The sequence below is a fragment of the Selaginella moellendorffii genome, unplaced genomic scaffold (assembly GCF_000143415.4).
Source record: "Selaginella moellendorffii unplaced genomic scaffold, v1.0 SELMOscaffold_18, whole genome shotgun sequence".
In the NCBI taxonomy this organism is placed as follows: domain Eukaryota; kingdom Viridiplantae; phylum Streptophyta; class Lycopodiopsida; order Selaginellales; family Selaginellaceae; genus Selaginella; species Selaginella moellendorffii.
In genome coordinates this window covers 324511-346602 of record NW_003314279.1, presented here as the reverse complement: position 1 = coordinate 346602, position 22092 = coordinate 324511, and the positions used below count along the sequence as shown (strand labels likewise).

At 43.6% G+C, this 22092-nt stretch overlaps 3 protein-coding genes, 1 long non-coding RNA gene and 1 pseudogene across 5 annotated transcripts; 3 read left to right on the top strand and 2 right to left on the bottom strand.

The window, feature by feature from the left end:
* The first annotated feature begins 1535 nt into the window (after positions 1–1535).
* On the top strand, positions 1536–3084 carry LOC9640426 (cyclin-dependent kinase inhibitor 3). Its single transcript, XM_002971991.2, has 4 exons — positions 1536–2007; positions 2133–2206; positions 2285–2494; positions 2566–3084. Exons 1-4 carry the CDS (start codon positions 1792–1794, stop codon positions 2651–2653), a joined length of 588 nt encoding a protein of 195 aa, XP_002972037.1. The 5' UTR covers positions 1536–1791; the 3' UTR covers positions 2654–3084.
* Positions 3085–3445: 361 nt separating this feature from the next.
* Positions 3446–6817, top strand: LOC112346917. The gene is made up of 11 exons (XR_002992608.1): positions 3446–3544; positions 3608–3654; positions 3723–3813; positions 3885–4029; positions 4091–4447; positions 4537–4607; positions 4707–4790; positions 5330–5455; positions 6290–6442; positions 6518–6656; positions 6706–6817. It is a non-coding gene; the product is annotated as an uncharacterized LOC112346917 (long non-coding RNA).
* LOC9640425 (tRNA modification GTPase MnmE) lies at positions 5970–8436 on the bottom strand. Of its 2 annotated transcripts, XM_024676816.1 has the most exons (11): positions 8399–8436; positions 8255–8334; positions 7922–8205; positions 7732–7870; positions 7559–7680; positions 7296–7499; positions 7174–7233; positions 6957–7095; positions 6796–6911; positions 6502–6729; positions 5970–6406 (listed from the first exon to the last, which is right to left on the bottom strand). In XM_024676816.1, the coding sequence occupies exons 1-11, from the start codon at positions 8422–8424 to the stop codon at positions 6212–6214; spliced, it is 1593 nt and encodes a 530-aa protein (XP_024532584.1). In that variant the 5' UTR covers positions 8425–8436; the 3' UTR covers positions 5970–6211. The 2 variants fall into 2 exon arrangements, with proteins under 2 accessions (XP_024532584.1, XP_024532583.1); XM_024676815.1 differs by having other exon boundaries at positions 6502–6911.
* A 36-nt stretch (positions 8437–8472) lies between these two features.
* LOC9640680 (DNA-directed RNA polymerase II subunit RPB2) lies at positions 8473–13203 on the bottom strand. Its single transcript, XM_024676814.1, has 19 exons — positions 12875–13203; positions 12590–12811; positions 12248–12538; positions 11941–12203; positions 11633–11885; positions 11449–11586; positions 11322–11394; positions 11088–11272; positions 10915–11031; positions 10709–10864; positions 10552–10653; positions 10296–10499; positions 10145–10240; positions 9977–10092; positions 9861–9930; positions 9612–9809; positions 9268–9567; positions 8786–9208; positions 8473–8715 (listed from the first exon to the last, which is right to left on the bottom strand). The coding sequence occupies exons 1-19, from the start codon at positions 13109–13111 to the stop codon at positions 8599–8601; spliced, it is 3561 nt and encodes a 1186-aa protein (XP_024532582.1). The 5' UTR covers positions 13112–13203; the 3' UTR covers positions 8473–8598.
* Positions 13204–13379: 176 nt separating this feature from the next.
* LOC9640679 lies at positions 13380–15032 on the top strand (annotated as a pseudogene).
* Positions 15033–22092: the final 7060 nt, after the last annotated feature.

The following is a 22092-nucleotide window of genomic DNA, read 5'->3' as shown; positions in this document are numbered from 1 at the left end:
ACGTTTGACGGTATATAACAGTTTCACGAAACAAATCAACCGATTGCCGGTGGTAAAAAGTGAAGATGGCAGCGGGTCAAAAAGCGAGGCTAACCAGCTTTACTCGTCCACTCCGTACATATAGCTCAACGATGAGAAACCCTCACGCCTGACACCACATTCAAAGGCCCAGGCAAAAATATCATATACTGGAAAAAGGTGGCGGGACATTTATATATGCAAACAAAACTTTTGCATGGTGGTGGGGTATATGAAAAGGTGGTACCACCTTTAGCACCCTTTTAACGACTCGCATGGTACTAGTGTTGTTTGCCCAAGCGTTCTTCGCGGGGTTTCGAGCCAGGACAGGGCAGCAGATCTTTGTGATGTTGCCCTAGAGATAATCTAAACAAGGGACCACCTCTTGATTGTGTAGCGTACTATTAGTCGGTCCGCGGATATTCCACGCGATGCCGCCTTGGAAGCATCCATCATGCCAGCCACCGAGGCGAGATTGTCACGCTGGGCATGATTCAATTAGTTTTGGGTGGTTTCTCTTTTGGAAATTTGGAAGTTATTATTTCTCTGTTTCTTGCTTCCAATGGGGTTTTGATTTTTGATTTTTAAAATTTTCTTCTTCTTCTTTGCTCTACCTCTCCAGTGCCAAGAATGTATGATGCATTCCACTTGTGACACTCAATTGTGGCTCCAGGGAGATCTAAACCCTTGAGGTGCCAGACTTGTCGAAGCAGCGACTATCATTTGGCCAACTCCGGCCGAGCAGCAATAGTAGCGGGCATTTGGGCAATTGGGCACACCGCCCCATTTTACACGCAAACATCATGCCTCTAAAGGGCTTTCCTTCCTTCCACCTTATGATTTTTCTATCCTTTCCTTCCTTCCACACACTGCTACTACAACCAAAACCAAACAATCCCTAAATTTCTGTTGCTTGGTCTTGTCACTCCAGATAGATGAGCTCACCACCCCGTGGTGGCCATTATTGTCAATTTGGGCCGCACGGACGGGCGTGGCCATAACTCCGATGCCACTTACGTGCAATGCCGCCACCCAATCCCCGGCATTCTCCGTCACGCGCCGTCTCCATGCATCATTGGGCAATCTCACGGCGATCTCCTCACTCCGTCAGTCAGCCTAGCCTTGCTATTACAATCACTTTTTTAACTACAAGTTAGCTTCCAGGCTATGGCCCAAAACGCCTGGATCTTATCAAAATTAACTCCCACCTGCTTAACGCCATGGACGGGCCCTCCCCCCTTCCCCGCTTCCCGCCTGTGTCGTTTTGGCGGGAGCGCCGCTGACGTGTCACTGATGATGTGTGCTGTCCCTGTCCTGCCGGCTAGACGGATATCCTGGGCCCATCCAAGGGCGTGGCTTGTCCCACGTTGCCCCCGCGGGGCGAGCGTGGGCCGTCCGTTTGAGTTCGTTAGGGCGCGGGGGGGGGTCTTGCTTTTGGTCAACCATTAAAGACGTCATTTTATTTTTAGGGCGTTTCTTTGTTTTTCCGGGCGGGCTCCTCAAGAGAAATTTAGGGTTCTTATTTAGAGCGTAATAGCTTTGGCATCTCGACAGGAGCTACTGGCGCTGGGCGCTGGGCGGTGTAAGGGCGCCGTAGCAGTGCGCGCATGTGGGAATAGAGAGAGCGTGCGGCATCCTTCTTTCCTTTGTTCTAGTTGGATCGATCACTCTGTTCTTGGCTTCAGTTATATCGAGGAGCGCCAGCGAAATATTTCTTCTCTCCCCTCCCTCTTCTCTCCTTGATCTCGATCCTCCGTCCGCTATACCGTAAGAATGCAGGTCCCTGGCGCCGATCCAATGCATATCCCGGCCGATTTCGATTCTGTCATCGATGCCCTGGAATTCCATGCGGCGCCGGATGATCTCTCCGAAATATCCCGCCGGGAGGAGGAATTCGTCGAAAAGGCGGGCTTTACATCGATTTCCGGGTGTAGCTCGTCGTCGTCGCACTCCACGCTCAGCGTTGACACCACGGACGAGCCGCAAGAGGTCGTGATTCGTGACTTTGCTCCACCGCCTTGTAGATCTGAGATATTCTTGTTGGGAATTGTGTCCTTCGTTCTCGTGATCCCGGACTAACGAGGCTTTGCTTTCTTTTTTCGTTTTGGGAACAGGAGAGGAAGCGCTTCCAACCGGAAGAACGCGAGCACATCAGCAGTTTGAAGTTGAAAAAGGAGGAGGGCTCGAGGTACACATCTGCGCTTGCAAAGACGAGAATTCACAGAAATTCATGAGCTTTTGTTTCGTTTCTTTTCTTCCATCACAGTCGCTATGGCGGGCGCTACGGTCCCAGGAACCTCCTCAAGGCCTCCAAACGCGTCACGGGAAGAGCCAGTCGGACAGTCTACACGAAGCCAACGCTGGCGAGCACAAAGCCGGAGAGATTGCCGGCTCCTAGCGCCGACGAAGTGGACGCGTTTCTCGGGGAGCTCGAAGGCCAGATGGACAAGGTGCAGCACAAGCGATTCACGGAGAGGTAGACAAGACTCGAGGGGTCTTTGTGCTCAAGGATCTCATTCCATGCGTCTTTTCTCTTCTTTCTCGCAGATACAACTTTGATGTTGCCAACGAGCGTCCTTTGCCAGGAAGATTCGAATGGGTGAAGGTCCAAGATCAAGGAGATCATGCAGCATGAGCAGAAGGCAAAGAAAGCGGCTGCGATCATGGAAAAACCCGCGCATGGACAGCTTGTGAATACCCGTTGCAGCAGTTTTTTCAAGTTCCAAGCTGCGACTCGAGAAGCCACGACGCGGGGGAATTCTCAACGCAGAGAGACCGGGTACATAGCTACAACACGAAGAACAACACAGGAATATACATATAGAACCATCGAGCTCCGTGGTGATCTGATGGGCTTCCCTGGTGTGCTTTCAGGGGCTTTGGACGAGGGAGAAAGAAAGAGAGAGAGAGAGGTAGCTATCTATTCGCGAGCAAGAGAGCTGGGAGAGTTCGCTCCTCAAGAACAGCGCTCGCGCGCTGTGTGTGAGAGGAGAACTCGGTGTGATCTGGATCCCAGTGTATGTATGATGCTTTCTTTCTTTCTTTTTTGTTTAATGTTCTTCTTCACTCTTCTTTCTTTCTATATCTAAGCTCTTTAATTCCGTGGACACACCAGGTATATGATCGAGCTTCTTCTGGAGGGTCTCTTTGTGTTTGTCTGGACTCGCTTTTCTCGCGCTCCGTGTTGTTGGGCATTTGTTGTGTTCCTAATGTTGGGCATATGTCCACGGTGTTTGGTTTTTGGCAGCTTCACATATCTGGCTCCACTTTGCTTCGCCGGTGGTGAATGCTCTTGTCAGCTGCTTGTGGTTTGTTGCGTTCCTCTCTCCCTCTCGTTTCGTTTTCTTAAATTGCTTTTGTTTCTCTTCATTCGTTCGTGACAAACCACTGAACCGTGCGCGTCTGTTGTGCTTGTGCAGGGCGGATATCTGAGCTGAGAGGCTTTTAAGCGCGTGTATCGGAGAGGGAAACTGCCGTTGCGCATATACAAAGCCGAAAGACGGCTTTGGAGATAGATTATTTCAAGGTGCGGTGTTTACATTACACACACTTTTATTATAATCTCACTTTCTCCTTTGGCTTTCCAAAGCGTACATAGATTGCATTGCACTTTCGTCAATCCTGCTTGGAAACCAGGTAATTCTCTTTACTTTCGTACTTGTAGGTATTATTCAATCTCACATGTTGTGCGTTTGGGTGTGCAGGCAAGACATAGCATAACTAAATGGTCTTGGGACGAAGGGACGAACAAACGGAGGAGGTATAAAAGATTCCATCCGGCCAACGTTTAATTTGGTAAGCTTTTCGTGCTCCTTTCCTTTAAGTTGAGCCTGTATCCAGTAGCTGTGAACGGGATGAGTTTCCAGGATAATTAAGCACAGCAAGTCGGTAAGGGTGACCGATCCCAATGAATCCACGGATGGCGATGTTCTTAAGGTGGTGGATCGCACATGGAGCGCATTGCCTCATCCTGTCACAGTTTCTTGCGTCAGCCAAGCTTTGGCTGCTAAGGTAAAGGTTGTCTAATGTATTTATATACAGCATTGAAAAGTGTAAACTTTGTGATACACAGGCGCAGACACAGCTTCCACGAGGAGAGGAAGACGGATGCTGATGGTTAACTGCTAATAACCAGAAAGGAAGCTTAAGAAGGGAATTTACCTGATGCCGATCCGCAATAAGTCGAGAAGCCGCTCTGGTGCGCTGAGATGCGTGTAAGCTCACCCAGTTCAGATGCTGATGTCGTTTGGATGTGTAGGATGCTTCCGTATGTTTGGTTGATTAGTCTGTCTCGCGAAAGCGAGGTGTTTCTCTTTTTTTCCTGTTCTTTGCAGGTTTTTGGACGGTAACGTTGCAGCTAATAGGTGTGCTCTGTAGCCTAAACAGCAGTGGAGAAAGTATCTTTCAGAAGGAAAGTGGAGCCTCTCAGGTACAAGTTTTGTTTTTTTTATTTTTTGGACCTTTCTCCTTTGCGCCATTTACTGACCCGTGGCCAAATCCTCACGTCGTTGTTTCTAGGAGGTGGAAGGAGAGGCTTCTGTGGATTCCACAGAGCATCTACAAGTTCATGGCTCATGAGCTAGGATCAGGTGCTTTTTTTGTTTCCTTTCGTTGTTAGCAGTGAGTGATCCTTAACTTCTGGAACTTTGTTTTAACTCCCCCTCCGCTTGTCCGTCCCCACTGTGCAGGAGGACTGTTGCTCGCTGGCCATGCCTCGGCCGCGCCAGAAGGTGGGGCGTGGTATGTTACAACATAAATGCTCCAATGTGAAGGTCAGTGGGAGAGTGAGGAGGATTCAGGAAGCGAGGGATCGCTTGGAGCTCTAGTGTTTTAAATGGTGGTGCTGTTGTGGCTCTGTGTCCGGCCGCTTGGAGTCAAATCATGAAGCTCTCTCCCGACGGCCTGTGCCTTTAAGAGCATAAATTTCCCTTCTGGCTCCTCCATTGAATGCATATGGATCTGTGGCCTTGGGCTGCTGCTGGCAACTTGAAATGAATTCCTTTTCATCTTGCTGAATCCTTCTTCTTTTCCCTTGCATTTGGTTTGGAGTGTTTCTTATTGTATATCTTGCAAGCCAAGCTCGCGGGTACAACACACATTCTTTTTCATGTGGCTCGAGTGATGATCATGAGCGTAAATATGTATCTTTGGCGTATCCGTGCTCGTAAATAGCTTGGCGTCGTTGCTCGTCCTGTTGCGGGGAGGAACTAGTTTCGTAAATGTTAGCCATTTCTTGTCCGTTATTTCCCCCCAGGCCTGGAGGGGAATTTATGTCGTAAGTAACTCATGGCGATTTCGTTTCTTCTTGCAGGCCGCTTTAAAAGGTGGCGAGCGGAGAAACCCGTGAACTCGTCGCCACCATGGTGATGAATGGCTTGGATCTCTATATCTCCGGAGACATCAGCCTGATCAATCTGCTCAACTCAAAACAAAACAGGTCAGTGCTCTTCTTTCTCGTTTGCACTTTCTCTCTTGTTTTTACGCACAACCGCCTGTCCTGGCTTCCACGCCTTCATTTCCCAGAGGTGCATTTAACAATCCCAACGCAGCAAAAGCTCCCCTTCTGATCTTCTTGCATAGTCCAGCCAGGTTGAGCGCATCACTTCCGAAAAGCTCTTGTCTTTCTTTCTTTCTCCTTGCCCCCGCCAACTCTTTGATATATCTCTTGGACATTCATGTGTCCCCTTGTCCTGTGCATGGCCCCCCTTTGAAAGATGAAATTGAAGAGATTGAAGGAGACCTCCTTCCCACCCGCTGCCTCTTTCAAAGCAATGTCTGACCCTTTCTTGCATCCCTTGCTTGCTCAGTGATTCGAAAGATCAAACGCACATAAATTCTTTCTCCCACTGCTGTGTTGTAGTTCGCCACCTTTGTCACCCGTTCGTGTCACACGGGAACCAGTCCAGAGAATGAGGTAGTCGTGCTCCTTGTTCTCACAGGGAAGCAAGCCATCACCCGATAAAAAAACGTTCCTTTCTTAAATAAAAGAAGCAAAAAGAGAGGCCGATCGCAGAGATGCTTTCCATATTTGAAGGAAGTCTGCATAAGATCTGACCACATTCCTAACTTTCACGTGAGGCTCCTGCATTTGTGGTGCTCGCTCTGCCGTACACTCTTCTTCTTCTTCTTCCTTTTCTGTTCTTCCTCTCTTTGATTTCTTCCTGTAAGTTCCTGTGATCCTCATCCCCTGCATTCATTTCCCGATGCAAAAGCGACTGAAAATATTCGCCAGAACCTCCTCAGACACATCGTCGCCGCTGATCTGTCCCAGGGCCAGGATGGTGTCGCGCAGATCTACGGTCCACAAGTCCACTGGCAGCTCCTCGTGAGCTGACTGCCTCAGCCGCTCCAGCGCCTGTTTCGCTCGGATTAGCTGCTCCTTCTGCCTCTGGAGAACGAAGAAAGCGCACAGTAAGAAAAAAAGGTACCTGAAAGCTTTTAAATCTCTTGCACTCTCTCTAAACGTCTGTTACGCAAACTTACCTCGTTTACTGCCCAGTGTTGCTGGCCAGCCGAGAAGACGTCACCCCCGGCAGCAATCAAGGCGGCTAGAGCCGTGTCTAGCTTGTCGATGTCGAGCGCCTCTTTGACGGCACACGTGGAGACCACGGCCGAGAACGCTGCTCTCACGTCTTCCGGTATGGTTACGTCTCCTCCACACACCTGATCAATCTTGTTCATCACCAGGATCCAAGGCTTCTCGCGAAGAGCCTGAAAAGAAGGAAGTTCCGGACTGATTGAATTAAGAAATGGGTTGAGACGAAGAAAAAAAAAAACCTGTTGTAGAGTATGATCAAAGATGAGCTTGTCCCCAGTGGTCCACCCGTCGCAAGCGTTGATTACCATGACCAGGACGTCGGCACCCGTTGCAGCTGCCTGGGACCGTTGTACCCCTGCTCAAAGTTTCCTTAAGTGTAAGATGGCGATATCGTACTCACCGATGCTTTCCACAGGGTCCTCGGTGATTCGGATCCCAGCAGTGTCCAAGAGCCTCACCGGCACACCGCTCACGACAACATCAGCCTCCACAATATCGCGAGTAGTGCCAGCCACGTCGGTCACTATTGCTCTCTCGCTCTAGCGAGAAAAGGAAAGAAAAATCTCTCCCTGGTTAGCTCCGTGGTACTGATGACAGCGAAAGCGCAACGTACCTACTTGGCTCCATCCGTTCAACAGGCTCGACTTCCCCACGTTTGGACGTCCCACGATTGCAACCTGTACGAATGCTTCCAAATGTAAACTTCCAAGTTGGGAAACTTTCTAGCTTTTTGAGTTACCTGGATTCCTGACTGGAGCAAACGGCCCCGAGCGGCAGTTTCCAGCGCTTGCTCCACTTGCGCCGAGACACTTCCCACGGCTTCCATGATTTTGTCCACGTCGAGAGGTGCGAGCTCGTCCTCAAAGTCGACGTGAGCGTCGATCTCTGCCAGAAGCTCGATGCACTGGGAGCGCATGGAGCGGACAAAGTTGGACAGGCCTCCCTGCGAGTTCAAACCAGAAAGGAGAGCTTTTTCACGATTGTCACAAATATTTTGCGTGCCTGGAGTCCAGCAAGCGCTGTTTCTGCTGCCGAGGCGGTCTTCGCAGACACCAGCTGCGCCACATTCTCTGCCTGCGATAGGTCGATCCGGCCATTGAGAAATGCGCGCAAAGTGAATTCTCCTGAGCGGAACAATCAGTTAATCGCTGTTTTTTGCTTCAAGTCGAACGAACCTGGCTGTGCGAGCCTTGCACCGTGTTGAAGACAAAGGTCGAGGATTCTACGAACACAAACGTCGCCACCGTGACACTGAATCTCTACAACATCTTCCCTCGTATATGATCGCGGCGCCAGCATTGGAACGATAATAACCTGGAGATACAAATGAAAAATGGAAAGAAAGAAAAATGGTTTGGAGCTCACCTCATCTATAATAGTCTCCTTTGGATATTCAATGATCGTACCGTAGACCACTTTGTGGCTCTGAGGAATCCACTTCTTCTTCCTCAACGGACGAAATATGGCTTGAGCCACCGAAACCGCAGATGGCCCAGACATCCTGACAATCGCCACCGCTCCTTGCTTGCCACAGAGTGGAGTGACAATGGCTGCGATAGTTTCAGCACAAGGAAGTGTCGCATGCTGGCTTTCGCGGCTCTCAAGTGAAGCTGGTGCTCGTACATCCGTTGGAAACGTTTTCAAGTCACCTGTTGGCAGGAGGCAATGGATCAAAGAATGCGAAGAACAATGAGTTACCTTTGACTGTCTTAGAGCAGCATACAATGCAGCTAAATCTTCTCAACAGTGCTGGTTGATGTTCCCAGAAGAAGACCCCGCTGCAGTGAAAACCAGACAAAAGAATGACAACGAGAGAGAGAATAGAACGAGCTAACCACGTACCTGGAAGCGGCAGGCAACAACGCCATGGCCACGCAGAGCTTTAGAAACCCTATGAAAAGATTTTAGAACGAAAGAAGTTTTTAAGAGTGTAAGAGTGTCTTCATTTGATATACAAAAAGAGTTACAACTAGTGTGTGAGTTTCCTGCCTCGTTAACCGTGAGCACGAACTTGGACTGAGATGAAAATCAGGAAGGGTACCTTAAACCTTCTTTACGTGTCCTTTGAGCTTCTTAACCTCCTTCATGAACATTCGAGGCGCTATAGCCATAGCCATTAGCTCTTGGAACAAAAGCTTGCAAGCGTATGGTATATGAACCTGCACAAAGAAGGAAAAAGAAAGATGTAGTTGAGAATGATGCCTTGAGAGAAAATACGAGAAAGCAAACCTGAACAATCTCCGTCTTGTTTTTGCAGCTCCGGCACTCGAACGTATTCTTCTTCAGGTTCGCGATCGCAATCAGACCGCAATGCTCGCAAACGTGGACGCGATACGCGTCGCTCTGATCAAACAGGCGCTCCTTGAGAAAATGCGCTGCTCCGTGTGCGATCATGCAGTCCCGCTCCATTTCACCAAAACGAAGGCCTCCGTCCCTTGATCGACCTTCTGCGGGCTGGCGCGTAAGTATTTGAACAGGACCACGCCCACGGGAGTGAATCTTGTCGTCGACCATATGCTTCAACCGCTGGTAGTATGTTGGCCCGATGAAAATCATGGCACTCAGTCTGCGACCGGTGTGTCCGTTGTACATTGTCTCGAAGCCTCTTAACTGATAGTTACACTTGTGGAGTGCTTTGCTGATGTTATCCACCTACAAGCAAGATAGAAAACCGTAAAGAGTCCTGTAGAAGCTACATGAAAAAGGCTTACCGTGACATCAGTGAATGGCGTCGCATCACCTTCTTTTCCCATGAGCGCTGCAACTTTACCCATGATACACTCGATCAGCTGGCCAATGGTCATGCGGGATGGAATAGCATGCGGATTCACGATGATATCCGGTGTTATGCCTTCTTGTGTGAAGGGCATGTCTTCTTGCGTGTACGTCATTCCAATAGTACCCTTCTGCCCGTGTCTGCTACTAAACTTGTCACCAATTTGAGGGATGCGTATGGATCGCACCCTTGTCTTGACAAAACGCAAACCATCCGCATTGGTCGTAAGTAACACCTACAGGTTTCAAGATGATTAGATTTAAAACCACACTACGGTACCTGATCGATCATTCCACTTTCACTATGGCGTAGACACGTACTCTGATCCCTCTTTGAATACCGTTGAGCTTGAGTCCCAGTTTCGTCTTGGACCAGCGGTGTGGTCTTCCCAATAATCACATCCTCCCCAGACACCCTCGTTCCGGGCGGTGCGATGCCATCATCATCGAGCTTATCATATGATCCATGCCGCATTCCCTGTATTAAAAATGTCGGCGCTACATACACTTCTAAATAGACAGGACTAACCGTCGTCGTCTCCCTGTTGGGACGTTCAAATTCTTCTTTCACCAACGTTCCAGCTTTCTTTTCCTCATCCCTGAAAGTACAAGTTGACATACTAACAAAACAAATGAGAGCCGTACCTGTAAGAGCGATAAAAGATGGAGCGGAAAAAGCCGCGGTCGATGGATGACTGGTTCATAATAACCGAATCCTCTTGATTGTATCCGGAATAGCATGCAATTGCCACAATAGCATTCTGAAAGAAATTCACTTAAGCATGTAGAGTGGAGACCAATTAACTGACTTACAATGCCAGCGGGAAGTTGTCGAAAATGCAGGTGCTCCATAGCACGAGTTGTCACAAGAGGCTTTTGAGGGTAGTACAACACATAAGCAAGGGTATCCTGTATTATCCGGATATGATCAGAAAAGAAAAAAGCGAGAAACATCGATACTTACCATACGTAGTTGGTAGTTTGTCACGTATATACCCATAGCTTGCTTTCCCATAGCTGATTGGTATGTATTACGAGGGGACTGGTTATGGTCGGGGAAAGGAATAATCGACCCACAGACGCCCAAAATCATGGACGGGTGGATTTCGCAATGTGTATAAGTATCTGAATATGCCTCTTCGGGATTCAATCGAGCATTGACAAGATCCTGAAAGGATATTATAAAATATTAAGCAGCACAGTCGGATAACGTATTTTACCGAAATAGTCATGGATATCATAGTTGTTTCTTCTTCCTCGGTGTCAACGTACTCAATAAATCCTTTGGATACCAGCTCGTGCCATCCATTTTCTCCAGCTTCCTGTCAACGGATGCAAATATTAGCTGACATAAAAACTAGAAGAGCGAGTAAACACCTTTTGCTGCAGTGCTCTGATATCTGACTTCTTTATCAGCAGCCTTTGTTTCTCAACAATAAAGAGAGGCCGGCTGCATCTTCCATAGTCTGTGTACAACCGGAGCTCCTTGAGCCGAATGTCTCTTACAACACCAACTTCTGTATTCACATCGACCTACAGAAAAGATATGTGAATTCATTTATACAAAAACATGTAGATCGAACCTGTCTACGCAGCTGCCGCAATGTTTTAACCAAGTGCTCCGGCTCTCTGTGTATCCCAACCCATGCACCATTCACAAAGATTTTAGTTGCATTTGGGATTACTGCTGGTGAAATTTCCTGAACATATAAAGGTATGAGTAATGATAAAAACGTAGGAGTAATATTTTATTTACCTCAAAGTTCTCAGTACTCCACTCTTCCAGAAAAACCAATATGGGATTGGCAGCTGACCCGACGGTGATATAAGCCATTAGTGCCAAATTTTTTACCAAACCGCATGCTTGACCTTCCGGAGTTTCGGCAGGACACATCATACCCCAGTGAGAATTATGAAGCTGACGAGGCTTTGCCAGCTTTCCTGCAGAACAACTAGAGGTTCAGTAACATAGACTTGACAACAAGCCTACCTTCACGTCCAATTGGAGAATTTAATCTTCGCAAGTGTGACAATGTTGAGGCATACGTCAGACGATTGAGAACCTGTAAGAGAGGATGGAATCATCATTACTACTAAGAAAACGCCCAGTAACGGACCTGTGACACTCCTGCTCGTGCATTGCCTGAGTTTGCTTGTCCCCAGTTTCCAGTCGCAAGGGAATACTTCAATCCACTAGTGATTGTCTTGGCTTTGACAGCATATGCAAGATTTACTTCCTTCCCATTGTCTACGCACTGCAAAAGATATCAGATATCTTCGAAAGATGTCCAGAATATATACCTTTTGTAGATAGGCTCGGACATCTTTAGTCAGCTTCCTGAACAACTGCCGGAACAGACTACCTAGCAGCGGACCAGCAAGATCTAGACGCTTGTTCCCATAATGGTCTCGATCGTCTTCAGCACGACGGCCCAACGCACATAATAATAGACGATGTATGATGTATCCAAAAAAGTACGCTTTCTTCGTCTCACAATATTCCCCGACTCCAACGTGCGGTAACATTTCTTTTTGCAGAATGTCTTTTGCATACCTGCATGCACAATAGATGAGCTTCTATAGCATGAAAACAGGCGATTCGCACTCACTTGATACGCTTCTCCCTGGTAACACCCACAGTGGAGCCTCTTTTGCCAATATAGTCCAAAGCAACTTGTTGGTTCTGTATGACGAATGCCTCTTCCAAAGATGGCCTTAGCAATTCCATCATGGCCGTGTCGCTAAAGTCATAACAGATATGCTCAAGGATGTCTTTATCAGCCACGAATCCAAGTGCTCGAAAAACCACTATGATTGGGATTTCTTGTTTGATATAAGGCAGTGTTGCTCGAATATATTGGCCAGAAGACCCCTGTAAGGATGTTAGATCAGAAAATACCCGATTTGCATTATTACCGCTTTGGCTCCGGCTCGTGACAGCATTCGGACGAACATACTGCTCGCGGGTCTGTTCTGGGACTCCGCCATAGAACGAACCTCAGCAACGTAAGCATATTTGTTTGGCTGCCTCTTTTTGAACACGTAGACGTGATTGGTACTCATCTTTTCTTGTGCAATGAGGACCTTCTCACTCCCGTTAATGATAAAGTAGCCTCCTTGATCGTATGGACACTCGCCAAGCTCAGTAAGGTCTTTATCAGAGTTCTGATACAATGTACAGTAGCTCGATCTAAGCATGATAGGAACCTGCATTGCTCTGCTTTAGAGCCGAGTGAAAAAAGCATGAGAATGCCAAACCTTTCCAATGAAGACTTTCGGCAGCTCTTCCTGCTCGGTGTCTTCTTCGCCGTCCTCTCCTTTTCGAGTGACATACTTGATGATATCGGCGTACAAAGGAGCCGAGTACGTTAGATTCCTGAGCCGGGCAGCTTTTGGGAACAAAGTTGCGGTTTCTCCATCAGACTCGGTCATCATAGGCTTGCTCAGATAAATCTGTCCAAACTTGATCTTGAAAGTGGTCTGAAAACAGACATCGCAGTAAGTTTTATTTTCCTTGGCTGATGGTTTGTGCAAGCATCATACCTCTCCGGAATATTCGTTATTCCGGCCAGGGTTGTGCTGCGACTCGGGCTTAATTTCGATCTCCGACGACTCATCCACGATTTCCTGCATCGTGTTCTGGATGAACTCGTCGAACGAGTCGAGCTGCTGGCGCACTAGCCCCTTCTCCTCGAAGTAGGCACTAATGACGGCCCAGGCATCCTCCTGTGTGATTTCCTCCTCCTCATCCATGTAATCCTCCTCATCACCTCCATACATCCTGGCGGAGCTCAAATCTCGCGATTGCGTGGCGCAAACGCACCTGCGGTGCTCGCCGCCTTCGATCAAGCGCTCCGCCTTTGCGCAAAAACCCTTGCGCGAAGAACCCTAAAACTCAACAGTGGGGGCTGTATATTATAGGTGGGCATTTTGCGAGTTCAGGACTCGAACCGGAAACCTCTTTCCCAAAAAAACCAAGCTAGTTAAGTATAGAAGCACAACAAAAGCTCTAGGACATGAATACCGTCTTCAACAAAAGCTTCCACGCTCATGGGTATGTTCTTGCGAAATGTAAGTGGATTGAGCTGGAGACATGGATTTTCTACCTCCAGACAAGCATGCGCCCATTCCCGACGATATTTTGCGAATTTTGGAGAAGAGTGTGATCTCTATTGAAGACCGCCATGCCTGTCTTTCCAAAGCGCTTCTAGAGGTAAAGTGTAGATTCGGTTTTCGTCCTTGAAAAGGTGATCGTGAATGATTTCAGACTGGGATTGCGTCAGACGAGCTCATCAAGATGAACAAGGACCTTTGCAAGCTGGATTACTCCGTGGATATGTTCAAGGCGCTGAAAGCCAAAGAAAAGGTTTGACGACTAAATTTTGGGAGAAAGAGACTCTTTGGTTGAATGCAGGAAGTAATTGGCTTGAAAGAATTGGTGAAAGAGTCCGTTGAAGACGAAGAAATGCGTAGGCTGGCCTCTGGAGAACTTCAAACGGCCACCAGAGAAGTGAGAGATGCTCAGGACGAAGTTCTCCTGGAGCGTATTCCTAAAGATGAAGCTGATAGCAGAGGTTGTATTCTCGAAGTCAGAACAGGCAAGTGCAACCCATAATTGATATGTTTTATCTTTTTTTAGGAGCTGGAGGTGACGAAGCGTCAATTTTTGCGTCTGATCTCTTCAAAAAGTAGGCACGTCTTACTGGTTCATGTCGATTGCTTATTGGATTTCTATGAATGCTCTCAGGTATGAGAAATACGCGCAAACAACTCATGGAGGTTTGAAGTTCTCAGCATTACCACCACCAACACCCGAGGTTACCAGGTAACGTGTTTATAGGAGGCTAGTGCTGCAATATCTGGAGATGGTGTTTATGGAGCTGTTAAGTTTGACAGTGGCGTTCATCGCGTCCAGGTACAAAAGTAATTACGGTGATTTCATTTTTTTCATGCATCCGTGTGCAGCGTGGACGTATACACACAAATACTGCGTCAGTCGCTATTCTTCCTGAAGCGAATGAGGTTCACTCCAGGTTTACTAAACCTTGGCACTTGCATAGACCATTGATACATGTTATTGTTTCTCGTTTTTCTGTTACTAAAGTTTGACTATGCTGACAGGTTGATGTCGATATCCGTAATGACGAGATAAAGATAGACACATACCGAGCTGGTGGAGCCATGTAAATACTACCTGCAGTGCAGTCCGAGTCACTCACGTTCCAACAGGTATTGTGGTCGCAATCCAAGACGAACGCTCTCAACACAAGGAAGGCCCTTCAGCGCGCGTGCTTTGCTACAACTGAGCTGAGATTCTATAGAACAAAGCAAAAGCTTTGAATATTTTATATGCTAGGCTGTACGAGCTTGAGCGGTCCCGAACAGCGGCAAGTCGGTCTGAATTACAACAAGATCAGGTAATGTTGTCGCAGAACGTTATTTTTTCTACTTTTATAAATTGTCACTCCAGATCGGCTCAAGTGACAGATTGGAGCGCATAAGAACGTGTAACTTTCCTCAAGACCGGGTAACTGATCATCGAGTGGGAGTGACGCAACACTCGATTGAGCAAATTATGGAGGGGATTGGTCTGGAAATTTTTGTGAATGCGCTCAAGATGCAGCACGAAGCGAGCGCTTTGGCGTCGCTCAAAGCTGCAGCAGCTTGACTACCCATAAGTTTCACTGTTTTTTTTTCTTCCTATGTTTCTTTTACCGTGTCAGATGTTGACAATTGGAAGCATTTGTTTGAACGTCAGGTGAGTGTTCTATTATAAAAGGCAACAGCACTGACTTGTTTCCATGCGCAGGGCCGTCATCGGATCAATGTGCGTGGACGGCACAAAGCTGATCATATAGGCCTCTTTCGTGCGACGATGTGAGCTAGAAAATGGAGTGGGGGAAGTCAGAGGTGCCAGGCCACCTACTTAAACGTTTCTCCTGAAAGAATCAACATCTTGGTCAGTAGCAGAGGAGGATGGTTCATGAAATGACGGTTGCCCATGGGACGCTACGGGTTGTTCTTTTCCTTGGTGCATTAAGTTCCGGAGCGTTTGCAGGAATCTCATGAAGCGGACGGTAGAAGGTCGTCAACTCGTGGGGTGATGGTGAAGAGGAGCAGCAACAGCAGCAACAAGCACAGGATCAGTTGGACAGTGAGCTTGTCATACAGGCAGCAGCAGAAGCAAAAGCTCAGCAGTTTATGGTCGTTTGGTGCAGCAAACTCAAGACCAGTGATAGCTGGACGGAAGCTTTAGGTCGCCAGGAAGTCGTCCACCGCAACTTAGAGGACTCTCAGGCTTCGTCCAGCAACTTCTCGTTCATGGAGGACCTTGGGCATGGCAAAGGCAAGAAGATTTTGTCACCGCATCCTGGCGCCCAGCGCAGTGACGCTATGAAGGTGGGACGAAGTGGTGGAGATGGTTGTAGGGGACAGCTTTGATGATTTGGTGAACTTGGAGGAATTTCTGGGCTACTATATGCTGCTCAATTGCCCCGTCTTTCGAGCCATGGTGCAGAGGTTTTTTAGTCAGTTTTGTGTGGAGTTTTGCAAGGACGAAGAGCTTCTAGCTGTCAGCTTGTTCATCCCAGAAATGCAGGATTTTCCCTCTTTTGGGAATTCTCCTGAGAGGGAATTAGAATGTTTGCCACCATCACCTTGCTAGAATATAGTTTTTCAGCTCCTAAAGATAAAAAAGAAAAAACATCGTTCTAGTAAAGCATACCATAATGTATAAGGTAGAAAATAAAAATGCACTCCATGACTTTTACTCCATGACTTTTACTCCATGACTTTTACATCTGAAAAAGTTTCTAAAATATTAACCTCCATAAAGGTTTGAATAAACCATAGTTTAAGCCGCTCACAAGAAAAAAGTACCAGTCACTGAAAGCTTCACCTCTCCTCATCTCTCAAGAATCCACCTCTTTTGCCCAGCTGAATTTCGCCACAACTAGCCTGCCTTTGCTGCTTTGCAGGTTCAGATTCTATTCATAGTATATTCATTTTAGAATATTTGATATTCATAGTATGTTTGTGTTAGAATATTTGTGTGTAAAGTATATTTTCATCGCCCGTAACTGCATACCTAGATTAATTTTCAGAGAGATGAGAGAAATGAGTGGTCAAGGACATCCACTATCTCAAAGACTACCCAGTCTTTGATTTATAGGCATCACAACAGGCTTTTGTTACGTTTGGGAGCATGGGGGAGCTCATGGCCTAGGCACTCACCAAGTTTGACTATTTTGACAACCACATGCTGATCCAGGCGCGCTACAAGTGCACAGTGTGCAAATAGCACTTCACCCCAAGTGGAACAACACGACCGAAACGACGTCCAAGAAAGAGACCCAAGAAGGAGACATCAAGGGGCAGTGTCTTCCTTGTGAGATGTCGTCTTCGCCAGCGATTCCATCGGCCACAACCAGTGGGAGTCACTACTGTGCATCCTCATGCAGGGCGTGGCCAACAAGTCATGGATCTTTGAGGAGAATGGCAAGGCCATCACCAAACACACGGGATTTCTTTATCACAGGTCAATGTTTTAGTCAACTTGTGGTCAATGAGCATGAGGATTAGTCATTGCCAGTCAACGCCTGTGACTTCAAAGGATACATGCAAAACAGGGAGATCTTCCAGGAGGTTGAGAAATTGTGGTGTAAAATGGCTAGGGTCCTTCTATGGAGGACGAGGTGATGAACTTTCTCAAGGATTTCAAAGTTGATGGAGATTTACTATTGGGTCTTGAGGAGTTTAAGGGGGAGTTCAGCAACTTACAGGGCCAGGGTGCTCAATCTGATTTGGGCAAAGAGCAAAACACTTTTGCCATGGAGTTGGAGCAGCAAATGGAGGAAGAATCTCCTATTTTAGCACTAAATGAAGAAAATAATTTTGCAAAGGAATTAGAGTGGGAAATTAAGGAAGAATTTGCAGCATCAAGAGAGTAAGTAATGCTTGTTTAGAGGGATGAAGTGTGCAAGATCATATTCATCACAAATCACACTGGTTTTCGAGGTGTATGTTGATCGATCAACAAAAATGGACAATCAATGAAGAGCTCACTTGGAAAAAAAAGTAATACAAGTAATTTAAACCTTATTCATTACATAGGAGTGACGCCCTTGCCAATAATGCCTAGTGATGGATCGATTGATTGATCGCTCGCTCCGGAAAAGAGCAGAGAAATGATCTGGGCAGGATTCGCATACGCCGCGATCGGCCACAGCTGCATCGATGCCAGCAGGCGTCCCAGTGCTTCTCGGACCGCAAGCTTGTAGCTCTGGTGGCTCTCCTGGACGCACTCCTCCTCTCCGGCGGCTTCGATCTCTTCTCTTTGACGCGGCTGGCTCGTCACCGCGGCGATCAAGGCTCTGGTGGGGTCCATGTACCAGCGTGCTCTCCTCTCTCGGTCACTGTTCCTTATCTAGCTTTCACTCCAGTTCTTCTGGTTTTTACGAGCTATGTGATCATAAACGAGCTCCCGAGCTCGCAGGGGCTCGTGGGAATCGTGGTCACTTAGCACCATCGCTTCTCAATTTTGCTGCTCTCCAACGAGGCTTTACGGCCGTTCCTGTAGTTTTATATCTACTTGTCACAAGGTTGGCTTGTTTATCTCTCTCAGGTGATAGCTTAGCTGACTCTTGTGTTCTTTTTTACAGTAAAGTCGTTCTGCCTTCATTTGCTACCTCAAGAGCTTGGAGATCCTGCTCGTCTCATACACTGTTATGGTAAGCAATCTCTTCTGCCTTTCCTTGTTTTCTTTTTTCTCCATTTCTTTGGTCTCTTCTCTCCTTGTTTCTGGCTCAAGAAAAGCAAACCGGTTGTGTTGGGGACTTTTCTAATGCGGACTTTGAGTGCAGGCAAAGCGCAGCAACGTGCTACTCTCAGTTTTGATAGGAAGAGTGATGTTCAAATGGTCGTCCTGCAGCTTTTGAAATTGTCTTTCTTTGACTCATTTGACATCCTTTGCAGGAAAAGATATGGAGGCGATATAAGATAGAAAATAAAAATGCACTCCATGACTTTTACATTTGAAAGTTTCTAAAACATTTCCTTTCTTGGTTGCCCAAACAGTCATTTCTTTCTTTTTTGAATTTTGTTTATATGGAGAGGATCACTTGGCTTTTGTTAGCCATAATGGTAACATCAAAATAATAATTTCGATATAGATTTCTAAGAGTAGATTAAAACAACTGTGAGCTTTTATATTACTAACTTTGAATATATTACTATCATGCATCTTTGAAAAAGACTTTAGGTAAATTAATGTAACTAAAATTGAATAATAAACAATTATATGTAATAATTTAATTTTTTTTTGAGTTTTCCATTTGAATTTTGGGTTCCAAAAAATATTAAGATGTCATCTAAATAAATTTTCCGTCCAGCACATAAACATGAATAAAACATTACAATTGATTTCCTAACTTATTCACTATATGGAACCAGGATGACTAATAAAGACTTATAAAGTTGTTTAAAATATAAAATCTTCCAAAGCATTAGAACATATATTGCAAATACAATTGCCACCTTTTCTTATATTATGTCTATTTATTTTTTGTGTTTTGGAGCAAGTTCAAGTATAAAATTATACTTCAGCCTCTATTTCACAAATTAAGGTTATTGACCTCTACCTAAATTTATGAGATATTCATGTTCATAATTTTTAAACATAAATTGGATATTTTAAGGTTTCCAATACTTTAATGTTAAGGATATCTTAATATCTTAGTAGTATATGTACTATGGCCCTTATTTTCATTTAGCAAAACAAAAAACCTAGTATTAATATGCTATAATAATCATATATAATCATATATTATTATTAGTTTTATATATTATAAATAGTATTGGTATATATATATATATATATATATATATATATATATATATATATATATATATATATATATATATATGTATGTATATATATATATATATATGTATATATATATGGCATAACTTATAAGAAATATCATTACATGTTTTCTCTATTTTGAAAGATTTTGTGGACCATTGATTTATAATAGAATCTTAATTCTAAGAACCCACACAATAGTCCACTATTATTGAGTTTAAAATTCAACTTCAATTATGAAATCTTCAACTAATAAGGCCAAGAGAGGCTTTCAAGTTTAAATTTTATGTTGGAAGGAGGTTTCTAGCCCCTTCTTTTTTATATATAAACTAGATAAAAAGGAAAGTTAAAATTAAGAATTATGAGGTAGGTTTATATTTTACTATCATGATAATAGGTTCTCATCCAACAAGTAAGAGCTTATTCAGGATCAAAAATTCAATATTTTATTGAATAAACAGAAACAAATATTGGAGATTATTGTAATTGTGCATCAATGGTTTGTATTCAATTTGCTCATAATGGTTTCAATCTGGGATAATGTTTCAAGAGTTTGTTCTTTAGGTGTTTTTTTTACAATAAGCCACTTTCATGAAGGCACATGTGATGATTTTATAGAAGCAATAGATAGCAAATATGTTTAGCCTACAAAGGTTTTCTTGTCATTAGCAATGGATCTTTTATACTAAGTGATGTATGCTTGAAATGAGTTAGAGATGTTAAAATCTACCAAAGTAGAAGGTACATTATTAATGGAGTGGCCTAATAAATGTTGAATAATTATAAATATGTATATGCACATTCCTGGTATAAGAAATATGCATATTTAATTAGCCTTTTATATATAGAAGTGAGTGGTCCAGATTGAAATCAATCTAACAACTATAAAAATCCTATTACACTAATAACAATATATGATATTTTAATTGTATATTTAGACCTCACATCATCCAAAAAGATGAAAGGTAGTTAAAGTTATCTTATTTAATAGTTAAAATCTAAAAGAACATCAAAAAGAGGTATTGATAGATATAAAAATTAGTGTAATTAGTGTAATGGATCAAGACCACTAGCTGAAATGAGCTTGGCACCAAATATATCTATGTAGATACTAAATGACATTAATTGCATCTCTAGCCAATAAAAAAACCTTTTCTATCACACAATGATGTCCATTTTATATGCTTGTCAAGAATATAAAAATTACGATAAACATGGAGAAAGTGTGGAATTCATATCAAAAGCACCATCAACCATAAAAGGTCATTAAAATCAATCCCCACAAAGTAAAAATAAATTATTCTTAAGAGGATAATAAGAATGTAAATATCAAAATAGCAAATTATCAATAAGTGATGTACAATTTTCAACTCTACTATAAAGTTATAGTTCAATATTTTGAACTTCATAGATCTCATTAAGAAAAAGTAAATTTAACTTTACACCTTCTGGAAACTAAATATCAAGCATAATAACTATTAATAGTATAGAATTCTCATTTAAAAAATCCACAATAATATACTTCTAAGGAATAGAAGAAGAGAGTAAAAAAGGAAAAAGAGTTTGAGAAAAAACATTAATATCAACCATAGAGCTCTTTATGCAATGAATAACTTTAAAGTTATATATTTAAAGCTTCAGAACCCATCAAGTAGTATAACTAATTAAGTTCTTCTACTTCATTAATGAAGTGACTATAACATAATCACCCTTTAACAATATTTGAGAATCATATAAATATATATGAAAATCCTTAAGATATTAAACTATTGCTAGAGAATCTTTTTCTATTATGGAGTAGTTCACATTTGTTATTTGTAATATATAACTGATATACATAATATGATGATATTAATTGGACACACACTCTTTTACAATAACACACCTTTAAAGCCAATATCAGAAGCATCTATATACAATATGAAAAGTTGAGTATAATTAAGATATGTCAAAATTGGAAGAGTTGTAAACATTTCGTTCCTCAAATGCCTATTCATAGTGTTCAAACTAAACAAAAAACAATGTTTATGACTTTAGCAACACTTATAATAGTGCACTATGATTAGAAAGAGGATTAGCAAAATGACTAAGATATTTCATTTTACATATTATTCACATATTTTGGAGTATAAAAGTTTAGAATAACCACAAGTTTATTATGATCAACTTGTAAGACCTTACTAAAAATATAATACCCAAGATAAATTATATTTTTAAACCCAAATATGCACTTTGACCAAATTTTCCATAACTAATTGAACATCCTGTAAATATTATGGACATACTCCTCCCACATTTGTTTTGAATGTATCAAGACATTATTAATGAAGTGGCTAGTCACCTTTAGTATATTGCAAATAACCTCTATTGAAAAGTTGCTAAAACATTATTCAAATTAAATAACATTAGTAAAAACTTGTAAAAATCAAATAGTGTATAAAAGTTTTTCTTAAAAACATCATTTTTAGCCATTAACACTTGCCAATACCTAGAAGCAATATCTAAATGATCCAAAAGATTGGTAGGATTTTAAGTGTGAGGAAAAGGGTATATATTTAAAATAATCACATCATCACATACTTAAAAACTTTGAAACTTTGGATAACACATTTCTTTAATATTTCTTATTTTTTATAGTGACTGATGCCAAATAAGAATTTTATAGTATGAGCATTCCCAATTGAAATAAAAGCTTAGCTTCATATGAAAGTTCAAAGTCAAAATAAGATAATATACTCTTTCTTGAGCCAATCAACTACACTAACACAAAGGCTAAGGGATCTAAAAAAGGAATTAAAGAGTAAAAAGAAAATATTATAAAACATAATAGGAAAAGAAAAATGATGGAAGTAAAAGTAAAAAATAACAGGATGAAGTGAAATAAAAGTGAAGAGAGATA